General features: G+C 37.6%; 1 protein-coding gene across 2 annotated transcripts; it reads right to left on the reverse strand.

The window, feature by feature from the left end:
- Positions 1 to 940: 940 nt before the first annotated feature.
- aco1 (aconitase 1, soluble) lies at positions 941 to 18,287 on the reverse strand. Of its 2 annotated transcripts, none has more exons than XM_053501269.1 (21): positions 18,206 to 18,287; positions 14,509 to 14,648; positions 13,031 to 13,199; positions 12,132 to 12,269; positions 10,499 to 10,568; positions 10,188 to 10,371; positions 9,364 to 9,503; positions 8,448 to 8,619; positions 7,884 to 7,984; positions 7,278 to 7,394; positions 7,010 to 7,169; positions 6,687 to 6,822; positions 6,036 to 6,120; positions 5,797 to 5,953; positions 5,536 to 5,660; positions 5,331 to 5,435; positions 5,013 to 5,155; positions 4,726 to 4,873; positions 4,458 to 4,580; positions 4,104 to 4,289; positions 941 to 2,417 (listed from the first exon to the last, which is right to left on the reverse strand). In XM_053501269.1, exons 2-21 carry the CDS (start codon positions 14,603 to 14,605, stop codon positions 2,301 to 2,303), a joined length of 2,673 nt encoding a protein of 890 aa, XP_053357244.1. In that variant the 5' UTR covers positions 14,606 to 14,648; positions 18,206 to 18,287; the 3' UTR covers positions 941 to 2,300. The 2 variants fall into 2 exon arrangements, with proteins under 2 accessions (XP_053357244.1, XP_053357253.1); XM_053501278.1 differs by having other exon boundaries at positions 14,509 to 14,671; positions 18,206 to 18,280.
- Positions 18,288 to 18,675: the final 388 nt, after the last annotated feature.

Here is an 18,675-nt window from a genome sequence, read left to right on the forward strand (position 1 = left end):
TGATAAGCTGACAACCACTGGTGATGTGGTTTCACACACACAAAAAAAAACACTTTAAAACAACAATCTGATTTCAAAAATAAAAAGGAATATGAACGTATTCTTCTATTTGGAAGTCATGGATGGCCGTAACCCTGCTAGGCCACTTGCACAAGCTGTCCCTTAAAACAAGAATGTTACAGAACAGAATGAAGGGACAATTGATTCTAAAAGCCCTGGACAACCGGGGGTAATTAATGCTCTCATGTGTACAGGGTATGACTTTAATATCGCTTATCGTGTGTACAGGGTCACAGGAACCTGGATTATATTTCAGGAAACATAGGGCACAAAGTGGGAATTACACTTAAGAGGGTGCCAATCTCCATCGCAGGTCGCACACACACATTGTGGGCAATTTGCGAACACCAATTAACCTAATCTGCATGTCTTTGGACTATGGGAGGAAACCGGAGTACGCGGAGAAAACCCACCTAGCACGGGGAAAACATACAAACTGCACATACATACAGACCCGAGGCGGAAACCCTCAACCATGGAGATGTAAAGCCACAGTGCTAAGATCTGTTTGATACAGAATAATGCAAAGTACAACAATCATATCTCCTGAAAAAATATATATCTATATTTGAGTACACCACAATTATGAGACACAGAGAGGCATTACATGAGACATTATTGCTGTTTCTATCCACAGTCTCTTCCTGAAGATAAAAAATGCTTTTGAAATTATAAAACATTTTATATCCTGACCTTTATTAGGATGGGAAATATTTATATGATGGTTAACTTCCAGAGGAATTTAGAAATCATTAGGAGGTTTATGAAAAGTTGTTATAATGTTGTAACATTATGCATTTTCATTCATAATTCCCTGATTTTATGTTTCTTCAAAACAGCATACTGTAAATTAACTACAGCAAAGTGCACGGATACTATATGGCTTAAACAAATGTTTAATCATCAACAAAGTGAAAAAGTACACACATACATCTGGTTCGGAATGATGACCTGAATGATGAGCTTCTATGAATACACTTAGCATGACAGTTTATAGGCACTTACAGGAAACTCGCACTCTATCAGACCACTTCGTTAGAACACAAATATGTTCAACACACTAAAATATAATGATTTAGACACAATTATATGGACAGATTTCTTATCGAAATAAAAATTCAGCATTTTAAACACCAGTATGTTATTGGTCATAAGCACTAATTGCCTGTTGTGTTTATATAATCAACAGCTGAGAAAGCTGGAGCGACAAAACAGGCTAAAGGGTGTAAAGACCATCAGCTGATGAGTATCACAGCATCATTATTCCATAGTGAGTTTGAATAGTCAAAGCTTTAACGTAGAAATAAGAACTTATGTTTGTTTAGTGCTTTCAGGATAGACAATATTTTTATTGTAAAAATAATGTTACAGCTATTTCCAAATCTTAATTTTAAATTAATGCTAAAAAGAGAGTCACAGTGAAGGTTATTGTTTGGCAATACTGAGGTAAGGCTAGAAAGTAGACCCACTGCTGGATCTGTACACTCCTGCAGCCAGTGGCTATAGTTATTACACCAGATTCTCTGCATCTCTAATTCACTGCTTATGATTGTTATTAAACATGTTGATGAGCTAGAACATTCAGGTCCTAGTACAGGTGTGGTGAAACAAAAAAAATCCTTAGAAATCAATATGTAACTTGTCACTAACGCATCAGTCAGTCAGTAGAAACTGTCCACTTGCACATTACAGGAAGTTGGCCTCCCCTGTACAGTCCTGACCTCACTCCAAGCCATTTGTAGGATTGTGCCTTTAAGGTCGTTCCTGGGAGTTCAGCATTTCAGACTAAAGCAGGTGGCCTGATCATCGCTCCGGTGTACTGTGAAAACTTTCTACCTTTTTGGGGTCCAAGCACTAGTAAAACTAGTAGAATAAGTGCTTTGTTGTAGCAGGGGATTATATAAAGAAATAAAGGAATCAAAAGTCCTGGTTTGACTTTAATACCCCTTGTACTATGTTAATCAGGTGTCATCAGACAGTTATATCAACCACCACTGCCAGCATTTATTGCCAGCCTTATAGTGTATATTCTCCAAGCTGATATGTCTTGTATACGCAGTACAGACGTGTTAATTCACAAACACTAACATTTTAAATTCATTTATGACTCACCAAAAAAACAAAAAACAAAAAAACACTCATTTATAGTGTCAAGTTTTGAACTTTCAAAACAATAGACAGATAACAAAATGACTACACTTGTGCCCTATTTGCTGCACTGGAGGGAGATGAGATAATCTCTACTTTTCCGTCATCTTCCGGATCATGTAATTCAGGATGCCGCCGTGATGGAAGTAGGTTAGCTCCACGTCAGTGTCAAACCGCATCCTGGCCTGGAACGTCTTTCCATTGTCCAACTGCAGAAAGCACCAAGTAAAGAGAAAAATGTAAGATTACTGTGAATTTAGCTTATTGGCTTTTAAGTTATTATAATATAAGAAGAATTTATATTTATTATGTGCCTTGACTGAAACTGTGTGTTTATGTGCTTAATGCTGCAAGCATTATTAGTAGACTATATGCCGGATGTACTGTAGGCTTTAGTAATCTGCATTTGCAAATCCATGTATGTCTGTTCATAAACTGAGATTAGAAAACTTGGAGAGAACGAGAGAGAGAGGTGTGCATGTAGCCTATAGAAAAATCCAAAATTTGAAAAAGCCCTTAGACTTATCTCTGTTGTGTGAATAATTAAATAATTAACTTTTATCCAATAATAATTTGATCTCTTTTCTTTTTTTAACATTGAACAAAATTTAAAAGTTCACTATTATAATTATTGAGATCATTTAAACAGAACAGATACAGTGGAACCTTGGATTACGAGCATAATTCGTTCTGTAAGTGGGTTCATATTTCAAAATACTCGTAAACGAAACAAATTTTCCCATAAAAAATAATGGAAACTCAAATTATTTGTTCAGCCTCAAAAAATAAATTCATACAAATAATTAAAACAAAAAGTAAAAGTAAAACAAATTAACCTGCACTTTCCTTTTAAAACCCTTAACCCTTCTTCCTCTCGTATTTGAGTTTTTCACACACACACAATAACGGAAAGACTGTTTTATCGAAAAAATTAACAAGAAACATCGCTAATGACACTCGCGTAAGCGCATACTAACAGAATCACTGCTGTAAAGTCAAAATAAAACAAATTAATGTGCACTTTACCTGCAAAAAAATCGCAACAGAGCAGTGTTTCCATTAGAGAGAGAAAGAGAGCGAGAGAGAGAGTGCGCGCAGTGTGTGTGTGTGTGTCTGCGCGCATGTATGTAAGAAACGAGGGGAGGAGGGGTGTGTGTGTGAAGGGGAGAGGAGGTGTGTGTGTGTGTCTGTGTGTGTGTGTGTGTGTGTGTATGTAGGCGAGAGGAGGTGTGTGTGTGTGTGTGTCTTCATGTGTGTGTCCTTGTGTGTGTGTGTGTGTGAAGGGGCACGGTGTCCAATGACAAACTGCGGGAAAGAGAAAATGGATCTTTAAACTCTTAAATGAGACTTTCTTTTGCTTTACACACGTATGTTATAATAAACAGTACACACGCGCTCTACACACACGCATAAAAACACAAAATAAAATATGTTACGTACACACACGTGGTCACAGTGTTATAGTAAATAGTACCTGTGTGCACGGATGTTGATTATACCAGTAAGAGAGCAGCACTAAGACCCAGAAGGGTAACCGAGTAACCGATTACTCACAATTCCGCAGCGCAAGAGAGAGATAAACCGTTGGCTCAGTTGTGATCATGTGACACTCGGCGTCAAAACAAGAAGCGCATGCGTGATACATGATACTCGGTACTCGTAAACCAAGACTTGTTCGTTTTCCAAGTCAAAATGTATTAAAAATCTTTGCTTGTCTTGCGGAACACTCGCAAACCGCGTTACTCGCAATCAGAGGTTTTACTGTACTGCATAGCATGGCAAAATTTAAATAAGGAGGTAATTTATTAATGCCACACTGCTTAAGACTGATTGTTGGCATTTATTCTAACTCAGTACAATACAGCAAACAAAATAATGCATAAACAAACAAACACCTTAATGTCCACGATCATTCTGGGTGTGAGCTGCTCAGGGATGACCACGGTGTAGCGCTCTCGGCCAGTCAGCCCCAGGCTATCAGCCGTTTCCCCAGGCAGGTACTCCAGAGGAATTATCCCCATACCCACCAGGTTACTGCGGTGAATACGCTCGTAGCTCTCTGCCAGTACTGCTTTGATACCCTGAGACCATCAACAGAATTTTTTATTTTTTTTTTACTTCCAGCAAAAAAATGCAGATATTTTTTTCACATATAATGCCTCTTCTATTAATTTATCCATTTTTGTATGACAATGTACGTATTATCTTGGATTTATTAACGTTAGGTAAAATGTATACATGATACTTACGAGCAGGAACGGTCCTTTGGCAGCCCAGTCTCTGGAACTGCCTGATCCATACTCCTTCCCAGCCAGGATCAGCAGGGGATATCCTGCTTCTTGGTACTTCTCTGCAGCATCATACACATCCAGCTGTGGCAAAGAACATTATTGAAAGGAGCAGTTTATTGCTACACACAAAACAAACTGCAACTGCACTGAGAACAACAACCAAATCCACATTTGTGCTGGTGTTGCATGTTACACAAGAGGTCAGTTTAGATAACTGCCATCCTACCGTGTCCCCTGTAGGAAGGTAGAGGGTGCAAGGCGCCTGCTTGTTGAGAAACTTGTTGAAAAGGCGGATGTTTGCAAATGTTCCTCGAGCCATGACGGCATCATTACCACGCCGAGAGCCATACGAGTTAAACTCTCGGGGTGTTAGTCTACAGGGTAGTGAGAAACAATAATTTCTAATCTTTAAAAGACTGAGTGGATAGAGGAACAAACAATTATTTTAAATATTTAAAGCCTACATAGCAAGTGACTCTTCACAGAACAACTGATAAATATCAAACATCTCACCCGCGACTGGTCAGGTAGCGAGCAGCAGCACTGCTACGTGCGATGTTTCCGGCTGGAGAGATGTGGTCCGTAGTCACTGAATCCCCCAAATTGAGAAGCGCATATGCATCTACAATAGACTTAGGCTTTGGAAGCTCTCTGGTCTAAAATATAAACCACATAATTTGCTCAAGCTCCAAATGCAAGTATTGTGCTTGTTTTAAAAATTGCTAGTTCTACTACAGCGTCTTTTCTTTTATGATGTAATTGTATAGCATGAAGCTTAAAACTATTTTATGAACTGCTTTCCCTTGACAATAGTGACAAATTTATAATTACCAGTCCATCAAAGAAAGGCGGAGACTTGATGTAAGTGGATTTAGGGTCCCAGGGGTAGAGCTTGTCAGAAGACGCATTCAGAGAGTTCCAGCGTTCATTTACTTTCTAAGCAAAGACACAAAAAATAAATAAATAAATGATGACATTCTATATACTTAAGAGCAGACTAAACAAATCATACACGGCTTAAGCATAGTTTACTAACCTCCACTTTCTCATAAACCTCTTTGAACATGGCTGGGATGACAAACTTCCGTTCTACAGCCTGGATCTCCTCTCGTGTAGGCCAGATGTCCCTTAGAAAAATATTCTTTCCCTCTGTGTTCACTCCTATTCCAACACACAGCAAACAGAACCTACTGGTTTAATGTCACTTGCTGAACCAAAAAACTCTTATTGGGAAACTAGATATTTAAATGGATGGATGAATAAATAGATATGCAAGACATACTTAAATTTTACTTACCAATGGGCTCCTTTTCAAAGTCAATCTTTATTGTTCCTGCTATTGCATAAGCAATGACCAGAGGAGGAGAGGCTAAGTAGTTGGCACGTGTGTTAGGGTGTACACGACCTTCGAAGTTCCTGTTGCCAGACAGAATCCCTGCTGCTACCAGATCTCCCTGAGAAGAAGAGAAATTCTCATCGTATGGTAATCCTAAATCTTTTACAGAATTCCTTACAGCTAAAATGTTCAGTATTTACCTGTGTGATAGCCTCTACAACTGGCTCAGGAAGAGGACCACTGTTCCCTATGCAGGTCATGCATCCATAACCGACCACATCAAAACTAATAGGAGACAAATAATACATCAGGTGCAAGTTGTAATGCTGTCATTTCCATGGAGTAACCAAAAGATGTAACAATTTGCTGTAAAAGTGATCAATAACTATATATATATAAACTATTTTATATTAATCATAAAAACGAAACATCTGATATGCAAAACATATATTTATACAGCAAAAACTGTCATCTTACTAAACGTTTTGAATATAAACAGATGTATTCATTATTTCCTATTATAAGATTACAATAAGCCAATTATAAGATTATTAGGCCTTAAAGCCTTAAAAATGTTGGCAGATCATTTTATAATTAGCAAAATGATTTGCCAATAGAACAAGTCTATCTTAAAAAAAAATTTCATGTCTAGAAACAGGTTTAATATCTTATCTGTGGTTTACTGTAGCCTTAAATTATCTATTATTTTGACTCTATCCAAGATATTTAAAGTTGATGTCATTTTTTGCATTGTACTGACCCCATTTCATAACTTTCCATAGCTTTAAATATTTTCCTTTTTCTTTTACATAATTTAATCTTAGTTATTTCAAGTCTTGATGATATCATACCCTAATTTTGAGAGGTACTCCATTACACCACTTTCCTTCAGATAATAAGTGACCACCCCACTACCTGGAGAAAGGCTGGTCTTAATGTAAGGCTTCACACTTAAGCCACACTGGATGGCCTTCTTTGCCAGGAGACCTTTGAGAGTAAAAAAAAAAATATTTACATATATTAATAATTTATTTAGGTAAACAAGAGATACTAAGTTACTTACCACATAACACATTCTAACTTAAACCATGTGTGCATGTGTATTAAAAAGAAAAGTCAGTGCACCAGATTTGCCACTGTGTCACAGAGAAATTACACTTGCGTATATGTTTACCTGCACCCAGCATGACAGAAGGGTTGCTGGTGTTTGTGCAGCTGGTGATGGCAGCGATAACAACTGAGCCATGAGAGAGGGAGTAGTCCACACCGTTATACTGGAAAGGTATGCTGACATGATGGCGCTCAGGTGGCACCTGAAACCCCTTAAATCCTTGCTGAAAAATAAATTAATAAAAATCTTAATTAACAAACCCTAAAACATTATAATTAGGTAAGAAAGGAAGGTCTTGGTGTGGTTTGTATTGAAATTGAGCATTATGTACCTTGGCTCCTAAACAAGTCTCAAAGTCCTGCTTCATTTCCGATACGGCCACTCTGTCCTGCGGCCGCTTCGGTCCACTGCAGCAAGGTTCGACTGTGCTGAGGTCAAGTTCAACGACCTGCATGAAGAGAAGACAGAAATAACAAACACAAGCTGTGCAAAGATCGCTGAGCATGCCAATCAGTGTGGAGGTCACAAAATGCACCGTGTGAAGACAAGGCACATTCATTTCTATAGCACAAGACAACTTGAGGTGATTTCATAAACACCATAAATAGACAATGCAGAAAAGGAAATAAATTGAGGTACAATATGTTGAAGAAGAACATGTTAAGTATGTTTCAAGAAGTAGCAAGAAATATTGCATGAACATAAATAAATACAGTATATATTTCTATAGCTTGACCATATCAGCAGGTACAGTATGTCACAATCCATGCAGGGATACATCAGAAACAAAACATATTGTATTTATGGGCCTGTGTGTGTGTGTGTGTGTGTGCGTGCGTGCGTGTGCGTGGGTGCATGCGCGTGTGTGTGTGTGCGTGTGTGTGCGTGTGTGTGCGTGTGTGTGCGTGTGTGTGCGCGTGTGTGTATGCAAGGTTACCTTTGTAAATTCTGGATCCTGAGCCTGATTGCTGTAGTCCCTAAACATGGCAACTTCTTTCAGGTACTGTGTAATGTAGCTAAGCTTCTCAGCATCTCGTCCTGATCATACAAAAAAGCTGTTATATATCAGGTATACCTTTCACTTAGAAAGCAGATAAAATTACACTTTAAAAGAGAAAAGTGTAAAATTACACTTGCAAAAAATCTAGGGTTACAGTCATTCTGTAACCCTAGATTTTTTGCACTGCATTCCTAACAAAGTGGCCAGTACGTAGTTGTATATGACCAAAGGTAGGTGGACACCTGATTAATCACTCTTATGTGCTTGCGAAAATTTCCATTTTATTTTTATTCCTCTATTTGTTGTTATAATAAGCTCTTGTTTTATGAAAAGCCTTTTCACTAGATTTAGGAGGATGGCTCAAAGGATTTCTAAGTCGTTTCAGCCAAACAAGCATTACTGACTACAAGCACTAAAATCAAAATTTTTTATCATATATTGTATTTATTCTACACAGATAATATATCTGTGAATATATATCGGAAATAAATGACGGTATACCTGTCTGCTCAAGATACTGGACACTGATGTGGTCAACAGGGAAGAAGGCGGCGGTAGCACCGTACTCTGGGCACATGTTGGCAATCGTGGCACGGTCAGCGATGGAAAGCTGGGCCACACCAGGCCCAAAAAACTCCACAAACTTCCCGACTACTCCAACCTGACGCAAATGCTATGAAAAAAATAACAGATAAGCCATAGATTTAGGCAAATCATTTGTAAGAACATTTAAACATCTTGTAAGGGCATTTAAGAAATTTGGCATTCCTGAAAACCTTGCGAATTCGAGCAAACGCTGTTGCTTCCAAGTGTGAATAAATTACTGGTAACTACATTAATCTCACCTCGATCAAGTTGCATAAAGATTTGTACACATAATTTGCAATTTGTACACATAATTTGTGTGGATTACTGTACTTTCATAAATAGAATAATTTTGCATTCTGGTTCACTATGACAGGGACTGAAAAAGCATCAAGAAAATTATTTGTGAAAACCACTTATTTTATATTATTGGCATTATTTAAATTAGAAAATAAAAGTTAGGTAAAGTAAGTAAGGTAAGAAAGTTAGCCAAAACTAATCCATAAATTTCAACAATTAAGAGCTCAAAATGTCTAATCTTTCTTTGAGCCTCCAGTTACATTTATAAAGACTGCATTTGGTGCAAGCAAGGAGTATGCAACCGAAGATTATGTACTTTTATTCCCCTACAAGTTGTTCCCCTACCAAAGGTCCCATGCTCTAAACTGTTTAACACATCTGGGTATCAGGAAATGAAAGCTGACATTCTGATATCTCGTTGTATACTGTATAATGTATATACAAAATGCAAAGAAAATCAGAGATTTTACTACACAACCCTAATAAACAAAACTCAAAATTCTTATCTTCTGAACACAAAAAAAACACGTACCTTAGTGACAGTTAGGACAATATCAGTGGAGGTGATGTACTTGTTTGGCGTGCCCTGGAGTTTGTACCCAATGACCTCTGGCAGAACCATACTGATTGGCTGACCCAGCATTACCGCCTCAGCTTCAATACCTCCCACACCTGCTCAGACATATTGATAGTACATCCCGTCAGTATTAATTGCTCTCTTTAGAGCTATTTTCAGATTTCCAAACATAAGATTCGCACAAAAAAAAAAAAAAAAAACTCTAGGTTAAAAACATTTACACTATATGACCAAAGGTTTTCAGTTTACTGTTATAATATTACTACAATAGTCTTCTAAGGTAGCGTTCCACTAGATTTTGAAGCATGACTGTGGGGATTTATGTTCATTCTTACACAAGAGCATTAGTGAGGTTTGGCACTGATATTAGATAAAGGGGCCTGGAGTTCAGTCTGTGTGTTCAGTGAAGGCCTCTTGAGCTCTTACACTCCAACCTTGACAAACCATGTCTTCATGGAGCGTACTTTGTCGACAGGGTTAGTCATACTGGAACAAGTTTGGGCCCTTTTAGTTCTAGTGAAGGGAAATTGTAATGCTACAACACAACCTGAACATATTATTTTATAAAACATTAAAATGTGCCAGGGAGGGGGTCCTCCAGGACCCAAGTTGGAAACCTGTGATACAGTGTATACTTGAGGTCATTCTTTATAACAATTTTAAAACGTACTGTACAATTTCAGTGGTGATTTTTTAAATAGTTTTTAATTAAAATCTCCTAAGGTTTGCAACTAAGCATCTTTAGTTTAAAAAAAAGAAAAGAAAAAAAAAAACCTCACCCCAGCCCAGCACTCCCAGGCCATCGATCATGGTTGTGTGTGAATCAGTGCCCACGAGGCTGTCAGGGTAATAGTAGCCATTCTGCTGGAACACAACCCGAGCTAGATATTCCAGGTTCACCTGATGCACTATTCCGGATCCAGGAGGAATGATGCGCATATTCTGGAATGCTTTGGAACCCCACTGTGGACAAGAAAGCAAAAGATATTACTCTTGGTTAAAATACAATATGTAGGAATTGTGGAAAGAAAGAATTGTGTGCATTGTGAGAATTGTATTGTCAACTGAGGAAACTAAAGTAGAGCATTACCTTTAAAAACTCAAAACGTTCCTTATTTCTTTCAAATTCAAGTTCTTGGTTCTTCTGAAGACTGTCAGCCCTGAAATGAAGTTTGATAAAAGTCAATGAGCGTGTTTTAAAATGTAAAAGTGTTTTATGCACAGAAACAGGGACCAGGGGTAGCTCAGTGGTTAAGGCATTGGACTACGGTTCGGAAGATCCCAGATTCAAACCGCCCAATCACCAAGTTGCCACTGTTGGGCACTTGATCAAGGCCCTTAACCCTCAACTGCTCTGATGTATAATGAGATAAAAATGTAAGTCGCTCTGGATAAGAACGTCTGCCAAATGCCTTAATGTAAACAAACATCTTTATAACCAACATAAATTTTAACTAATAAAATACACTGTTTTTGGCTTCTAGTGATGTACTTCTAGTGTGATAATTTATGATAAATAATGTATTATATCTATAATAATATATGCACCATGTAAAAGCTAACTTTTGTGTAAAGGTTTTAAACATCCACAGATTCAGTTGAACATTGAGTGTGCAACATGAGCTATGTGGTCAAAGGTAAACCTTAACACACATCCAACTTGGCAACACTCGCTGTATAACGTCCACTGCAGATAACAAACAAAAGACACAAACCTTCTATTAAGCACACAATACTAAGATTTAAGTTATAAAAAATGCTTCTGGGGGAGCTACATTTTGTGTAAGCATTTTCATATATAAAGTACAGTATGAGCCGAAAAATATAGTACTGAAATGAAAAGAACTATGAAATGTAACTAACATACACTCTATTATCGTGTTGATTTACCACAGCATGCGTAATGTAAGTGTTCAAAGTGTGTGTTTAGATTATTCATGCAAATTCTTTAAACATATCCCGAAACAATGGCTGCTTCAGACTCCTGAGAAAGGAGACGATGTGTTCACGTAATGCACGCTCAATTCTTGGCATTCAATTCTTCACAGTTGAACACTTTAACATTCCCACATATAGGCATCAGGTGGTGTAAGATCAGGGGAATTGGACGGGTATGGAAAGAAATTGTTCTACCATCTTTTTTTAACTCGGTCGACGTTCACGACGACTTAGTGAGCGTTAGTAAAACTATAAATACTTTTTCCTCTGTCGAGAGACCCATTTTCAACAACTGCACAACACAACTTCTTTTCACTACTGGGAACTTGTGTGGGTGGAGCTATGCCTCATCAACAAATGCAAGTGTGTGTCCAAGATGTGCGAATTTCAGTACTGTATATTTTGGTGCATATCGCATTTTATCCATCAAACCACAGCGGACCATCCGCACAACAACTAGGCACAGGATTTACACCGGATGCCCTTCCTGATGCAACCCTGCTGCTTCAACCAGGCTTGGGACCCAGCTGGGGTTTGGTCATTAATTGGGAATTACACCTAGGCCTTTCGCATGGTAGGCAAGAAACATACGACAGAGCCACCAATGCCCCTAAAGAAATTTATTATCCTAGGGGTATTTGAGGATGATATGGCGAATTAATTTAATCACTCTTTGAAGGGTCTCCGAGACCCATGTTAACATGGTTAATATGGGACCTTTAATACATCTAAAATAAATTAGAAATCATACGTATTTTCAGTCGTGCACATGGTAAATGACTTACTTTCTGTTAAAATCCACCTGAATGGAATGATCAATGACTAGGTCAGCAGGACACACAGGGTTAATCTTCTCTGGATCACCACCCAGCTTCTTTACTGCATCACGCATTGCAGCAAAATCCACCACTGCAGGAACCCCACTGTCAACAGCAAAGAAGTCACAGGAGTGATACACTCAGAGCTACATTTCATGTGTTTTTTTGCATGCTCTTGCAGGTGTTATCTAGCACTACCCCTTCACGTATACTAATTTTATATTATATGTATATTAGAATTGTTTGTTACACACAAATAACCCATGAAATGATTAGTGAAACACATGAAATAGTGTCAGTGTAACATTCTAAGGAAGAAAACACAACATGGAGTGCTGTTGTGGGACAATAATCAGTTGCGGGGTGTTACGATGCCACCATTAAGCTGTTTCTTTGCTGATAACAGCACGTCCTGAAGCCTTGTTACAAAGAAACCACAAAGCCCTCTGTGATAAAGAGGCCGGTATTGGAAAGGTCAAAGGAAACTTTTTTCAACAGAAATCTTTAGCATATTATCTGAAGCACCTAATGTGCCAGTCCCTGAGTAAGAACTATTAAATACTTTTTTTAAAACAGAACTATTACAAAAAAATAAATTGATATTATAGAAAATTAATCTGCAACTCCTGGCTAATCAGAACTGAGAATTAAACAGCATTGTTGTATGACAAAAATCGAATTATTTAAACCTACTAAACACACCAGAGGACAGTGTTCCTTGTCTCTGACTAATTTATCAATTAAATATTGAAATGAAAGACGACACTGATATGAATATACTCATGAATATATAATAACAATACCGAAGAACCTTACAAAAGCCAAGAAGAAAAACAGCTAGTCAGTACAGATGTAATTAAACCTACGTGAAGTCCTGAAGGATGACGCGGGCAGGTCTGAAGGGCACCTCCACTGTTTGGGTTTGGGTCTGCTTCCAGTTGAGTATGCGCTCCACATCTTCCTTCTTTACCAGAAACTCATCACAGTTCCTCACTGCTGACTCCAGCAGCACACGGATGGAGAAAGGTAGGTGTTCTGTATTTAAGAAAATACAGAATTTAAAAAAATCACGTTATTAATAGCTTTCTCCAGTTCCAACCAGAGTGTATGGTACACTTTAATATCCTCAATTTAATGTGACTCATTTATATTAACAAAATACTTTATTATTTTCTTTACTATCTATATTCTTTAGAACTCACTTCATAAAAAAAAGACTGATTATGACATGTGAGAGCATTTAATGTTCTTTACTCACTTTAAATAAAATTTTCACACATCTGTCTGTGCATAAAAAGATTATAGGTCAAATGTACAGGGCTATAATTACAGAAATGAGTATACGTGACCCTGTCTGTTAAAGTCCTGCCAAGGTAATTTTTTGTGTTTTCTACATAAAATCATTCAACAAGGGCGATATGGACTTTCCGGTTAAAACTTCTGTTGGCCGCACTGTCTTATTAGCGTTTCCGTTTAAGGCTACCTTCTCCCAAGTCACTGCTGTGCAGGTGTAAACATTTTACATCAGTTTATTTGTAACTGCAGTGCAAGCAAAAATAATGCTCAACTTGTGATCTACACAAAAGAAGAGCAGTGTGCAGTGATACATTTTTTGTTGTCACAATAATTGATGCTTACAGTTTTGTGGGATTCTCAAAGGCCAATACTGGAACATTATTAGGAAAAAGATTCAACAATCAAAAGTCCTCATTACAGTGAGATGCTCTTTAAAGAGCTTAAGCCTGAACTTCGGATTAAACGCAAAGGCCTGATATCCTAGGTCACTGTGATCTTGCATAACAATCACGTCCGCACACTTCTGCCCACACTGTCAACACTAAAAGAAACTTTGTTTTGAGGTGTTAAAGCATCCTCCCTATAGTCCTGAACTTTCACCTGTTTGATCCCCTGAAAGCAGCCCTTCGAGGATAAAGATTCACTTCTGATGAAGAAGCAAAGACAGAGGTGCATTTTTGGCTCACAGCTCAGCCTAAAACATTTTTAATGAGAGGAATATGAACGTTTTTTGACAGACAGACAAAGTGTTTTAAAAAGCAAGAGATTATATCAAAAAAATTATGCATTTTTCTTTTCTAAAAGTTAATTAAAATAAATTCTACAGCCAGAGTGTGGATAGTTTTTGACTCTCACTCATAGAATGATTTTATGTAGAAAACAATGAACCATGAAAAATCACTAGTTAGGTTTTCACAGACAGGGTCACATTTGGCATCAACATCAAAGTCACTATTATATTACTTAAAAGATCATGCTTAGCTAAACCTGTAAATATTTTATTTGTTTTACAAAAGCAGAAATTCAGAAAATGCAGAAATTCTCTTACCATATCGGGGGTCTCCAAGCTTTCTGAGATTGAAAAACTTCCATTCAGGCTTCTTGGGGTTGAGAGGCTCAATGATGTGTGCGTACGGGTTACTCATAGTTGGAGACTCTTTCCTTACCCGCGCGGTACCTGTGAGTTACCTGATAATTCAGGAGAAAAAAGCCTAAATAAAAGCACACCACTTAATCAGTATCCAGTTACACCCAGGACCTTGTTTTAACATGCTGTTAGTAGCTAAAACACCTAATTAAACATCCAACTCTTTCACTTAGACTTGAGCATGTTAGCTCTTTTTAATGCCCCTATTTTGCAGCAAAGGCTTGAGGCACTGCCAAATTTGAGTGCCTGTTACGTGACAAACAGGATTACAACAATGAGATAGGACAAGCCACAGAAGTGAAGCAATGTAAATTTGATCTGCTCAGACTTTTAAAAAAGGCTAAGCTCCTTGTAATAATCTAGTGTTTGCATCAAAACCTTAATGCCTGACAGATCCAGAGCTGATTTTAAAAATATGTTTCCATAAACTATAAAAAACAAACAAAAACGCTGCCAAAACTGTGACTAATTTTGGAGTGTGCAGTTTGAGGTTATATAAAATACAGGACCCAAGCTGTAATTAAACATCGAGTGATAAACGCAGACAGTGTACAGTATATTGTGAAAGTCTGCATAAAAGATCATTGTGAAACTAGAGGGAGGGACTAAATAAACGCTCGGGTGATGGGTCACAAGATTATGTTAGAGCTTTTGTAACAACAACTAGAGATAACATCTAGTTTACCCATATTTAAATCAAACTGTGTTTGAATTTTGAGGCTTAGATCTGGGTAAACTAATGCTCACTAGCAATTCCAAACAGAAAAGTCACAGACTCAGAGAAAATTGCAAACATGACTAGTATAGTATATAGCAAAGTAAGTAAGATTTTTGCTGCAATAATGAGCCTATGCATTGAAAAGAATGCTTCAGGAAACCAGACAAGCAGGGCAGTTCACTCCATACTGCATAAGAACTAAACAGAGAATTCAAGATCATTACTCCTTTCAAAGTCACAAAACGTGATAATGACACAAGACGCTTAATGAGGCATTATTAAACTTTTCTAATTTGAGGACACCCCCCCCCCCCCCCCCTTCAACACCTCATTCATAGAGCAACACAATTTAAAACAACTGTTTGTCAGATTAATCTACAGGTAAAATATACAGTCCAAGTTAAAGGGGTAGCTCAGTGGTTAAGGCATTGAATTACGGTTCGGAAGGTCCCAAGTTCAAATCCCACAACTACCAAGTTGTCCCTGCTGTGCGCTTAAGCAAGGCCCTTAACCCCAAACTGCTCAGATGAATAATGAGATTACTTCTTTAAACCATTTTTACAATTCAAATGTTTTACCACTGGTAAGAGTCTCATTTCTCCCCCCTCTTTCTCTTTCCTCTCTTCCCCTGTCTCCCCAATTCACCCTTTTTGTCGAGGAACACATGTTGTTCCTGAGCTGCCAGTGATCCAGACTCCCTCTGCCCTCCGGACCTGTCTGACCCATCCTAGTGCCCCGCTTCTGGTTGAAGATCTCGTCACATGGATGCCCCGTGTGTCTCTTTGGGATGTGTCTGGTGTCTGGGGATGATTCTCTGTACATAGAAGACGGTTCTGGCCTTGACTGGTGTTGGCTACTGTTTCTCTGGGGACTTGACAGTTCGATAGTTCAGAACTGGAACTTCCTACAAGTCTACCTGGGTCTTCAATAACTACCTGGACGCCATATTAACATCAATTAACATCAGCTATTATAGCTGCCACCTAACACACTGTATAAATGCAGATAATTTACTGCTTTCTGTTCCACCCAAATGAGGATGGGTTCCCTGTTGAGTCTGGTTCCTCTCAAGGTTTTTTCCTATTACCATCTCAGGGAGTTTTTCCTTGCCACTGTCGCCCTCGGCTTGCTCACCAGGGCCAGACTCACAAACTGACCATTTTGATTCATACAAATTCACATTTCATACAAACTTAATTAAACTTAATTAAACTTAAAATAATTCTTTTGATTGTGTAAAGCACCTTTGCGGCAATGACAATTGCTAAAAGCACTATACAAATAAAATTGAATTGAATTGAATTGAATAACAGTTCTGTACTTGCAGTCTTCTATAAAGGTCAACCAGGTTTCACAAAAAAATTCGGCACAAGTCTGAGGTTGACTTGAACACCCCTCGCACTTGTCTAATGTTGTTAACTGCTTTACGTTTTTAAGCAAACCAACATATGATACAAGTCACCTGATATTAACATGGTTATAAGATCTGCCACTGCCATCAAAAACTTTAGCTTTTTTTTTTTTTATGAACTGCTACAGTACAGTCTGGAGAACACTTCTGTGGTAACATTTAATAACAATATTAAATTAAGTGATCAGTCAATACCTACAGTTTTAACTACTAACCACCAATTTTTAAGTTTTTATTATTATTATTATTTTATTAAACCTACAGATTACAGCTGGGTTTGGGTTTAAAAGCCTTCACACATTCAGCTTCTAAACATAAGATTAATGCAGTGTGGTGTTTTAGCTTTTAAATTATTTTTTATTATTTTTATATTTTATATATTTTTTATATTTTATTATATTTATTATATATAAAAATGTAATATTTTTACCATGTTTTAAATCTACAGTTGGGGAACCCAAGGATTCAGTCAGCAGAGATGCCACATCAAAAATTCAGGATCCACAAGTTTACTCCAAAACCTTCTCATCTGAAAGTTAAGGGCCTTGCACAAGGACCCAACAGGAGCAACTAAGTGATGCTTGCGTTCGAATCTGGGACCTTCCAATCAGTAGTCTAAGGCTTTAACCACTGAGCTACCCCAGCCCCCAAAATCCTACATAAAAGTAAACTTGCTTTGCTAAATTCCCAGTAGGTATGAATGAGTGCCCTGTAATGGACTGGTGTCCCATACAGCGTCCATTCCTGCCTCACATCCAGTACTTCCAGGACATGTCCTAGATCTAAAGCAACTTAGACCAAGATAGAGTGATTACTGATGAATGAATGAATGAATCTATATAATTATAATAAGGTTAAGGGCTAAGGTTAGGGTTAAGGAACCCAGAAGAGATTCATACAGACTTAATGAATTATGTCAGCTCAAAAACACCACTGTAGTGCTGTAGATATTTTGACTTGATCTCCCCAGTAATAGGAGCTATAAATGATTGCAGTAACGCCATTATATGTGTATTCACCCTGTACCAAGCAACAAGTTACATATTCTGTAAAACAGCCCTAATTGTATATATACTTAAGTATAGTTTTAAGAATATATATATATTAAGAGGCACTGCTTCAACTGTGCACCTGCTCTGCTATATTTAATAAAAAATTTAATAAACGAGCTAATAAGCAACATGGGCTTGCAGATTCTGGTTTAGTAACTACATAACAGGCTGCCATTCACTCATGTTCACAATCATTAAACTTCCTGCTGCTGTTTGTTGCCGACCTGCACTGGTCTCCTCACTCTCCCTTCTCTCCCATTGATGATCTGTCACTGGCCTGTATGTCTAGTTTCGCTAAAGCTAGCTAGCTAACAGAAGAATGCAATCGCATTGTTAAAGGTGACATTCATTTCCAAATCTAATATAATGTTTTCCCAAATCTACACAACTAATGTTATTAAATTTCACATGACTTACCGAGTTTACACAATGACCGACCTCTAGCAATCAGTTCATGTACTAGCGCTACAGCTACCTGAAGCAGAAAACTACAGACCACTTCTCTTACCGTAATGGACCTAAAAGCACAGACTAAAAATATATTTTTTAAAGTACTGAATATATAATTCATTAATTTTCTTTAAGATTATCTCCTGTATTAATTTGTAAAAATTGCAATTAGTATATATAGACTCAAAATAAAAACAAGCATATAGAAGTGTAAACATATATTACAATTTGACTCTACGGCGAATAATGTCATATGACGATTTTTGGCTTCATTACGGTAATGATTCAGCTGTTTGTCAGTAAGGTCGAAGTAATTACTTTTACGCCTATTTGGTACTATTTTATGCCTAAAATGTGTTTTAAAACACAACGGCTGAAATCTATAAATAATATAAACACAGCTACTAAGACATTTTGGGCAGTATGAACAAATTAAA

Source organism: Clarias gariepinus, chromosome 1 (genome assembly GCF_024256425.1).
Source record: "Clarias gariepinus isolate MV-2021 ecotype Netherlands chromosome 1, CGAR_prim_01v2, whole genome shotgun sequence".
NCBI classification, from domain to species: Eukaryota; Metazoa; Chordata; class Actinopteri; order Siluriformes; family Clariidae; genus Clarias; species Clarias gariepinus.

Bases quoted from the DNA above. Each gene is read 5' to 3' on its own strand.
- aco1 (XM_053501269.1), bottom strand. From the start codon at position 14,605: ATGAGTAACCCGTACGCACACATCATTGAGCCTCTCAACCCCAAGAAG. The intron at 10,372-10,498 runs GTAATGCTCTAC...TCTTGTCCACAG, and splicing joins AACGTTTTGAGTTTTTAAAG to TGGGGTTCCAAAGCATTCCA. The intron at 7,170-7,277 runs GTACATAATGCT...TTTATTTTTCAG, and splicing joins AGACTTGTTTAGGAGCCAAG to CAAGGATTTAAGGGGTTTCA.